Here is a 10,764-nt window from a genome sequence, read left to right on the forward strand (position 1 = left end):
ACAAATATTTCAGTTAGAATCCTATTATTTCTTTTACAATTTTATAATAAAAAAAAAATTGGATATTACGAAAAGTGTCAAATATAATACTACTATACAAATAAAACAGGGATGAAAATGTGCCTGCATGTCGAAATATTTAGTTGTAGTACAGTCCTGAGTTTCTTCCCTCTCAAATCTTGTGCCTTATCTTAATTAATTAATTTATTTTAAATTGTAGGGATGTTCTCTGTGATGCTAATGTGAGAATAGATTAAGAAAATGTTTTTTTATGGGGGGATGGGGGTGACCGTCAGCAACGAAGACTACTCCAGTGACTCTTATTTTGATTTAAGGTTCCATTTTGAGCTGTTATTTTGAAATGAAAGTTAAAACAAGGAAGTGGTTTTTTTTTAAGCGCGCAGGGATTGGACAGCTGTTTATGTCTCTGCTTTCTGATTGGCTAAACGTCATGCAGACAGTAGGCCCCGCGGTTTTTGTTTTCTTCCGACTGTAGTTCCGGTTGTGCACGTGCGGTGGGATGAACGTGTCGGGTTCGAATGGAGAAAAGTCGAGAAGGCCTCCAGTTAAAGTTATGTCTAGCCAACTGAGAGAAGCCACAGGGGAAAGTGCGGGGAACGGAAAGACGGAGCTGAGGATCCGCAGACTTTGCGGCAGCGGGTGGTTAACGGTGTCGGTGGTTTGGATGCAGGGCACCGTGGTGGAAGCTCACACCGACCAAAACTCCGTCCTGCTTCTGGACGAGACGGGAAACTTCCACATCACCGGTGTTAATAACATTCCCAGAGGAAAACCCTGCCTCAGCCCCGGTTAGTAATGCCGTTCATCATTTACCTTCTCTGCAGCTGTCCTGTATCGTTTGTTCAACATATGACGTCATACCAACATGGCTGCCAACAAAACACAGAAACACCTCTTACCTCGAAATGACTTACACTCGATATATACACCAGGCAGGTGAGGTGAACAACACTGATTATCTCTTTATCATGGCACCTGTTAGTGGGTGGGATTTATTAGGAAGCAGGTGAACATTTTGTCCTCAAAGTGGTGGAAAAATAGGCGAGCATAAGGATTTGGGCAAGTTTGACAAATTGTGATGGCCTGTTCCCAGTCTGCAGAATCTGTCAAAAGTGGTCGAAGGAAGGAACAAAAGTCATGGGCCACTAAAGGCTCATTGATGCACATGGGGAGTGATGGACCGATCCAACAGACGAAAACATCGATCATTAACAGCATCAACTTCTTCAGCAGTTTGAGCTACAGGGGACCAACACAATATTAGACAGGTGGTCATAATGTTATGTCTGATCGATGGTCATAAAGCTGTGCCTGGTTGGTGTATATATACATATTTACTATATACTATATGGCCAACGTTTGGTACACATCTGACCCTTCCTTCTTAAAACTTTGAATGCGCCCCGTAATATATGTATGCTGTACGTCTGCAAATTCTCTTTAATGGACGGCAAATTCCGTTCGAGCATGATTACATTCCTGAGCACAAAGTGAGCTTTGATAAGACGTGGTGTGTCATGGTGGAAGAACTTGAGCACAAAGCCCTGATCCTAACCCCAATGAACACCTTTAGCATGAAGTGGAACAACATCTGCACTTCAGATCTCCTCATCCAGTATCAGTGTCTGATCTCACAAATAGCTGAATGATCACAAGTTTCAAAAACCACACCCCAAAATCTAGTGGAAACCGTTCTTAAAAGAGATTTTTATAACCGTGAAGAGAATAAAAACAGGCATGATGTGTTAACCAAGTACACGAGTCTGATGTCTACACATTATTGGTTTAGTTTTGGGTGCAAAGTGCTGACTTTTTCTTCTTGGAGAGATGCAGCATCTTTCCTGGGCTTTTTTGTTGTTGTGCTTTGGTGTTTTGTTGTCTACATTTACGAATGAACATCAGTATTCCAAATCATAGGGATGAGGAATTTAATATTGTATGGAACATGGTAGCTTGGTGGCTTTGGACTTGAGCAAGGCCCTTAACTTCACAGCTGCTCAGTTGTATCTTCTTCTTTCGGCTTCTCCAATTAGGGGTCGCCACAGCAGATCATCCTTCTCCCTACCCCCCTGTCCTCTACATCTGCCTCTTTCAAACCAACTACCTGCATGTCTTCCCTCACCACATCCATAAACCTCCTCCTTGGCCTTCCTTTATTCCTCTTTCCTGGTGGCTCCATCCTCTGCATTCTCCTACAGATATATATCCCATGTCCCTCCTCTACACATGTCCAAACCATCTCAATCTCGCCTCCAAAATATCCTGCATGCGCTGTCCCTCTAATAAACTAATTTCTAATCCTGTCCATCCTCATCACTCCCAACGGAAACCTCAACATCTTCAGCTCTGCTACCTCCAGCTCCACCTCCTGTCTCTTATTTAAAGCTGCTCAGTTGTATGAATGAGATAAATGTAAGTCGTTCTGGATAGGAGCATCTGCCAAATACCCCAAATAGTTACACGTGATGAACTACAAAGAGCACACTCTAGCGCAACATCGATGCACTCCAAAACAATACAAAATGAAAAATATTTATTAAAAGCTTCTTTTCACAATTTTTTTTATTATCAAGGGCTGTATATTAACTTATTGGGAGAAAAGCGGTAGTTCTGTGTGAAATTAGACATTGAGCATCCCCTATATAACTACAATAGCACAATCCTCGTTTCATAACACCCCTGTGAAGATTCGACTGCGAGACTGGTATTGGAATGAGACTCTTCCTATCAAAGAATCGGAAATTCGGCTATTCGGGGTCACCCACCATGTCCTACACCATGTCCTCTCATGGTTTTTACGTTATTACGTTTATTACAGTTATTTACAGTGTAATCCAGGTCCAAATGTTCTGTTCTTGGAATAAACTAAACCCAATATGACCTTGTTTCAATTTGGAATCAGTTGTAAATTTCTCATCACATTACACGTTAAGCAGGAATATATCAGGATAAAGAGTGCATACGGGTCATTTTTGTTGCCTTGGAATTTATAGCATTTATATTGTTGTTTAGAACAAGAAAAGCAGGATGACCGTAGTACCACAGTGTGCTCACATCTTTTATATCCCATCCTCCCCCAGGGAAGTACGTGATGGTTATGGGCATCATTCAGTCTCATAGTCCAGAGCCGGTGCTTCGTGCGGTGAAGATGGCGGATCTTTCGGATAACGCAGCCATGCACAGGAAAATGTGGAAATATGAAGTTGAAGACCTCCAACACACCTTGTCGTAATCAACGTAATATTTGATACGTTTTTTTTTTGTTTGTTTTTTAATAAATTGTTTATTAATTTTGTGTGCCCCTTATATTAGAAGTACTTACATATAACTTTCAATAAACATAGTGAAACATTGTGACAAAACACTGTTATAAGAATAAAGTGGGAAAAAAAGTTCTTCATAGAAGTGAGGCAAAACATGTTATTGTTAATTAAACTATTAAAGGCACTTGCAGTTTTATTCATTATTGGTCTTGGAGAAGGTTTATGAGTAAAGATATGGCAGGAGGGGATTTTAAATGTGTGCAGTTTAAAACCAAGGGACACAAATGTAAAAATGTAAGTAACTTTCAGCTGAAGAACATCTTCGGTGAATAAAACATTGTTACCTAGTGACAAATGTCATTTGTTTTTAAACAAGTAATAACTAACAATATTGTGGTTTATAACATTATCGTATAGAGGCATCGTGCAAAGAAAGTGGACGAATAATAAGCTGGATATTATTATATTGGATGGTAGAAATAAGTAAAGAGTTAATTATACTTTTGCAGTAATAAGAAATGCAGGAATTAAGAAAATACAAAAACGGAGAGTGGATTTGTGCTCAGTTCCTGTTTCTACATTAGAGCCGTTTGAACGAACCGATAGGATTGTTGCAATTGGGGCAAAAGTGCGTCACATCCTTCAGGCCGTCCACGCAGAAGGGGATCAGGCAACACCCATACATACAGCTAGAATAATAGACACAAAGAGCACAGGAACATCAAACTTAACATCCTGAGCAAAACGCATGCCATGTGCCTGAATAAGCATCTTCATTCACAGGTGAAAGTCTTACCCAATAATGCACAGGCCTGCGCACACCAGCCAGGCCATGGTGCCTGAAGTGTGTTCCATGCGAGTTATCACAGCCTGAGAGCACACAGGGCAACATGTCTGCACTGGAACATCTCCAAATACAGTCGGCTGCACGTACACCGTCTGCACGGAAACTAACCAACAAGGCCAGCATCAGAACCAGAATCATCACATACATCGTCACTGATCAGGCTGTTCTTATTTAGGTGCTTAACAGATTCCAGTACAAATAGGCACAAGCAGATTTTAATTTACGGTTCAGGAAAGCAACAAGAGGTTAAGCAAAAGAAGACAGAGAGCAGAACAAAGAGGCAGTAAAATGAGAGAGTGAAGCAGTACAATGAGAATGAGAAACAAGGAGGCAGTACAATGAGAGAGAGTGAGAAACAAAGAGAAAGACAAAAATGGCAGAGAGAATGGGAGACAGAGGCAGTACAATGAGAAAGTGACAGATGGAGAGAGATAAAGAGGTGGTAAAATTAGAGAGTGAGAAAAAGAGACTACAATAAGAAAGTGAGAGACAGAGAGCGAGACAAAGAGACATTACAATGATATAAAGAGAAAGAAAATACAATGAGAGAAAGTGAGGGGTTTTGTTGTTATTATTATTAATGACTACACTATATGGCCAATTTTACAGAAGTTGTGCCTCATAACCAAAATAACATAGATATAAATTATCTTTGAAAATCAGCCAAAAAAAAAAAGTATCACAGGAAGTTGTGCTTGTGTGTGTGTGCGCTGTGAGAAAGACATCTGAACCACGTCAGTGTTCCTCTGCACTGCAATTCGATAAACCACAACCCGAAGAGATTTATTTCTCTGGATCGAAACTTAACAAGCAGAAATAACTGATGAAAATTTTCCACTTTCACAATTTTGCACATTCTGGTTACGCTCATTAATAATCAAGATCACAGATTATTAAAAAAAAGAACTTCTCTTATTGACATTTTTACTTTAAAATAGCAAACATACAAAGAAGTCTTAAGATTCAGGACTTGAATTAAACAAACCAAAGCTCTATTCAGGTGTGATTCAAATTACATGTTGCTCTGGGCTAATGTTACAGGAGCTCCTCTGTGATTTCTTCACCTGCCTGGATCAGCCATATCGGAGTTTTTTTCCATAAACCTCCAGGCTAAATTATCGAATTGTTTCCACCAAACTCAGCTTCCTTGATCGTTTCAGTCCCATTCATCCAGATACCTGACCCTTCACTTCACAAAAATAAGAGTCGCATCTCGGTGCATATTTGATCACATGACCACACAATGCAAATATCTACATACGTCAAATATACAACCCACTAAAAACCACTCTTGTGGTCATTTGATATTGCAGTATGGATGCGTTATAAACGAGACAACAAAAATGGATATGCTACATCCTTCTAATAAACAACTCACATCAGAATAAAGCCTGCACTCGTTTTGGTACAATGACTAATAAATCTAAATTGTGTTACTTTATGGTGCGTGTGGTACACTGTATACGCACGATGTGACAGAAATGTGCTGTTATCAATTCACAAACACACAAAAGTCAATCAGTTTTAGAGACCAAAGAGCGAATACATTAATCTTTAAATACACTTTGTGTACATATAGTTGTAACGGCAATGTAGAAATTTCACAAAGGATTTTGTCATATCCTGTGTAATAAGACGCTCATGAACACGTGCCACACCATCCGCACACAAAACCACACCTGCTCTTTCTGCACTCAAATTTCACCGTTTCGAAAACAACAGATAAAAATAATAATTGCTTTTGAGGGTCAGATAGACAAAGAACTGAACTTATACGCTTCAATGTAACCTGAAAATATAAAAAGGTGAACGAAGGCACAAGTAATTTACATATAAAACATGCCTGTAACCACACAACCAGTTTCTCCACTCCATCAATCACTGAACTATTTTTGTTTTCAGTTTTCCCAGCAACAGATTCTCACACAGATTAAAAAATACGGCGCAAGGCAACAAATGAGAGGATCTGTTGTTCAGTAACTCAGGTGTCATTTTTTTATAGAATTGCAGTTAATTGCAGAAGTTTTCCTTCAGCTAGAACCCACAAAGTACAGCGTGGCTCCACATATACGGATATTTACAAATTAGATCTCCATGTGATCTTACGATTTTAACATCCTATTTATGTGTAGGGTTTTTTTTACAAACCATGTCCCAGGTCTACAACCGTCGTTCTTTTTTTTCTCTTTTAAAATCTTCAGGTTATAATCTTATCAACGTTGACATACGTACTGACACAGCTGCAAATTACAACCGAGTTATAGAGTATGTGAGTGGGTGAGTGAATGACGTAGGTAATGGCCTGAGTAGAAATAAAGTTGAGTGAGGCATCAAGTGAGTGAATGGGGGAAAGAATAAATGAGTGAGTGAGTGTGTGAATTAGTAAGTGTGTGAATGAGTGAATTAGTGAGTAGGTGTGTGAATTAGTGAGTGAATCAGTGAGTGGGTGAGTGAAGTAGTGAGTGGGTGAATTAGTGAGTGAATCAGTGAGTGAGTGCATGAATTTGTGGGTGGGTGAGTGAATCTGTGAGTGAATTAGTGAGTGAATCGGTGAGTGGGTGGGTGAATCAGTGAGTGAATTAGTGAGTGAATCGGTGAGTGGGTGAGTGAAGTAGTGAGTGGGTGAATTAGTGAGTGAATCAGTGAGTGAGTGCATGAATTTGTGGGTGGGTGAGTGAATCTGTGAGTGAATTAGTGAGTGAATCGGTGAGTGGGTGGGTGAATCAGTGAGTGAATTAGTGAGTGAATCAGTGAGTGGGTGGGTGAATCAGTGAGTGAATTAATAAATGGGCGAGTGAATCAGTGAGTAAATCAGTGAGTGAATCAGTAAGTGAATCAGTGAGTGGGTGGGTGAATCAGTGAGTGAATTGATGAGTGGGTGAGTGAATTAGTGAGTGAATTGATGAGTGGGTGAGTGAATCAGTGAGTGGGTGAGTGAATCAGTAAGTGAATCAGTGAGTGGGTGAGTGAATCAGTAAGTGCATTATTGAGTGGGTGAGTGAATTGGTGAGTGAATCAGTGAGTGTGTGTGAAATAGTGAGTGAATTAGTGAGTAAATTAGTGAGTGGGTGGGTGAGTGAATTAATGAGTGGGTGTGTGAATTAGTGAGTAAATAATTGAGTGGGTGAGTGAATCTCAAGCGACGACTGAAGACCTACCTCTTCCTGAAATACTTAAATTAGCACTTTCCAAGTTTGTAGAATTCAAGGGTTATATTTATATTAAGTTTGTAATCTAGCGTACCAGTGTAGATTTATTCATTACTAGAGACTCAAAGCACTTTTGTACGTCGCTCTGGATAAGGGCGTCTGCTAAATGCCGCAAATGTAAATGTAAATGGGTGGGTGAGTGAATTGGTGATTGAATCAGTGAGTGGGTGTGTGAATTAGTGAGTGAATCAGTGAGTGAATCAGTGAGTGGGTGAGTGAATCAATGAGTGAATCAGTGAGTGGGTGGGTGAGTGAATTAATGAGTGACTCAGTGAGTGAATCAGTGAGTGGGTGGGTGAGTGAATTAATGAGTGACTCAGTGAGTGAATCAGTGAGTGGGTGGGTGAGTGAATTAATGAGTGACTCAGTGAGTGAATCAGTGAGTGGGTGGGTGAGTGAATTAATAAGTGACTCAATGAGTGAATTAATGAGTGACTCAGTGAGTGAATTAATGAGTGACTCAGTGAGTGAATCAGTGAGTGGGTGGGTGAGTGAATTAATGAGTGACTCAGTGAGTGAATTAATGAGTGACTCAGTGAGTGAATTAATGAGTGACTCAGTGAGTGAATCAGTGAGTGGGTGGGTGAGTGAATTAATGAGTGACTCAGTGAGTGAATCAGTGAGTGGGTGGGTGAGTGAATTAATGAGTGACTCAGTGAGTGAATTAATGAGTGACTCAGTGAGTGAATTAATGAGTGAATCAGTGAATGAATCAGTGAGTGAGTCTCCTTACCCAAGGGTTGAACAGTGGGTACAGGTTGAGGGCTCGGGTACATTTGTGCATAAGCTTGTGGGGGATAAGGCGATGCAGCTTTCTCCATCGGAGGTTGCGGAGGAGGAGAAAGCGCAGTGCCTTGTGGGTAAATGCCTTGTGGGTAAATGCCTCCTGAGCCCGTAGCTTCATCATAAGACGGAGGCGGAGGGGCGAAGCCGAGCGGAACAGAGGACTCCATCGGAGGAGCGCTGGCCATCGGGACAGTCTGGACACACACACACACATACACACACATACAAACACACACATACACACACACACACAAAAAGAAAAAGATAGAGAGAGGGAAAGACTGACATGTGCTGTCTTACACATGGACCATAATGATCATTTTTTTCCGTGTTTTTCATCGCAGACGCCTGAAGTCGACATCACAGCACTTCATCACGAGTCAAATCGATACTGAACGCAATCCGATACATGCATATATCCGAACGTCATTATTCATATATAAACCGCGATACTTACATTTCGTGTTTAAAAATCGCAGGACGGATGTGAGATTATAATGAACACCGACAGCAACTTAATGAGACATGACTTCCGAGGCTTTCGCTGTTTACTGAAGTTCCGCGTTTGGTCACGTGGTTTACCAGCAATGACTCTTAAGCCCCGCCTACCAAACGCAACTCTGCCTGCAAGCTGTACATCAGTGCTGGAAGAAGTACATAAAGCATGTATTTGAGAAAAAGTAGAGACACATGAGGTCAAATATGACTCCAGTAAAAGTGCTCCCTTGAAACTTTCACATGAGTAAAAGTACAACAGTATTCACCTTAAAAAGTACTTAAGTATCCAGGTACTCTGATTTATTCTAAATATAATTTATAAAACTTATCATTTTATCACAAGACTATTTGCTTAATCAACTCAGATTATACAAGACACTACAAGTCCTGCTCTATAACGCAAGAAAATGTGGTTAAAAGGGTGGCAGGCTGAAGGCAGACATCTGTGGCCTTCTTTGGTACTGAAGGGAAAAGGGAAGAAACAGGAAACTGTTTTGATAAAGCAGCAGGAAACCAGAAGTTGAAAAGGAGATTCTGGAAGACCACACAAATAAAGTTAGAGTTGCTTGGAAAGGCTCAAACAGGAGGAACAGCAAAGAGAAATGCAGAAAGAATCCAGGTATTACCTGAATACAGGTCCGTGTACCTTCTGGTCATTAAATCTTTATTTTAGAAAGAGAATCTTAAAAATCTACATTTATTTCCTTTTAATACTCCAGAACCAAACTACAGAAAAACAACTAATTTTCCTGTTTCTTTGTGGATGCATGGAAGATAAAATCCAATGGTAATAATCTAAAACAAAACAAAAAAAATGCATGATTGCAGAACTGCAGAAGCAATCCACATGTTTTCTATGCCCCATTAGGTTTTGCGCAAGCTATGGTCAAGTCAAGTCAAGAAGCTTTTATTGTAATTTTAACCATATATAGCTGACGCAGTACACAGTGAAATGAAACAACGTTCCCCCAGAACCCTGATGCTACATTAAACAACATAGAGCTACATTACAGAAAACGCAGGGCTAAGGACTAACACTTTATGTGTCCTCACCACATAAAGTGCATTGTGAAAGACAAAGACAACACCAGACAGTGCAAGACAATACAGGACAGTGCAAAGACAACACAAGACAGTGCAAGACAGTGCAAGACAATACAGGACAGTGCAAAGACAACACAAGACAGTGCAAGACAATACAGGACAGTGCAAATATAACACAAGACAGTGCAAGACAATACAGGACAGTGCAAATACAACAAAAGACAGTGCAAGACAATACAGGCAGTGCAAATACAAAACAAGACAGTGCAAGACAATACAGGACAGTGCAAATACAAAACAAGACAGTGCAAGACAATACAGGACAGTGCAAATACAAAACAAGACAGTGCAAGACAATACAGGACAGTGCAAATACAAAACAAGACAGTGCAAGACAAATACACAAAACACAAAATAGCACTGGCAGTAAACCTGCTGTATATTGCACACTGCGGTGTGTAAAAGAGTAAAGGGAACATTGTACAAAAATGTAAACAAAATGTGAGCAATAGCAGGGTGAACCTTCACGTACGACGTAAACAATAATTCACTGCAGTGTCACTACTCATTCATTGGTTTATAGCAAGATGTGGAATCACACGCCGACATAACTTATAAAGAACAACATCAGCATACTCGTCCCTTCGTTAATAAAGGAATAACTTTTTTTTTTAAACGCATAACATACAGTAGCGTTTTTAGCTATGTTATTGATTCAGTTGCTTGTGACGGTAAAGCAATAAGTAATATGAAAAGCTCAGAGGCTTATCGATACCGTCACAATAATAAAGTCGGCTGTGTGCTGTTCAATGATGTGGGAAATGATTTTTTTTCAAAGCCTGTACTCTGTAAACGTCAGGCGTCATAGAGACAGCAGGCTGCTCATGTAGTCACACAGCTGCAAGACTATAGAAGGGCAGTAAATTAAGTAAAAAATATGATGATGATGATAAGGAGCACCCACTAATAAATAAAGTGTGTTTAATGACTAACATATACATTTATAATTTAATACACTGTGCATTGTGTAAATATGTTTTTACATTTTACTTATATGTACCTGCATGTAATTGTGCCAGCCTTACCATACTACACC

At 40.0% G+C, this 10,764-nt stretch overlaps 2 protein-coding genes across 2 annotated transcripts; one reads left to right on the forward strand and one right to left on the reverse strand.

Annotated features, from left to right (window-relative positions):
• Positions 1 to 419: 419 nt before the first annotated feature.
• Positions 420 to 3,468, forward strand: rmi2 (RecQ mediated genome instability 2). The gene is made up of 2 exons (XM_083524654.1): positions 420 to 809; positions 3,102 to 3,468. The coding sequence occupies exons 1-2, from the start codon at positions 521 to 523 to the stop codon at positions 3,251 to 3,253; spliced, it is 441 nt and encodes a 146-aa protein (XP_083380780.1). The 5' UTR covers positions 420 to 520; the 3' UTR covers positions 3,254 to 3,468.
• On the reverse strand, positions 3,274 to 8,733 carry litaf (lipopolysaccharide-induced TNF factor). The gene is made up of 4 exons (XM_083524650.1): positions 8,584 to 8,733; positions 8,074 to 8,320; positions 4,081 to 4,234; positions 3,274 to 3,973 (listed from the first exon to the last, which is right to left on the reverse strand). The coding sequence occupies exons 2-4, from the start codon at positions 8,309 to 8,311 to the stop codon at positions 3,865 to 3,867; spliced, it is 501 nt and encodes a 166-aa protein (XP_083380776.1). The 5' UTR covers positions 8,312 to 8,320; positions 8,584 to 8,733; the 3' UTR covers positions 3,274 to 3,864.
• Positions 8,734 to 10,764: the final 2,031 nt, after the last annotated feature.

This window comes from Silurus aristotelis (genome assembly GCF_946808225.1).
Source record: "Silurus aristotelis genome assembly, chromosome: 21".
NCBI lineage: Eukaryota > Metazoa > Chordata > Actinopteri > Siluriformes > Siluridae > Silurus > Silurus aristotelis.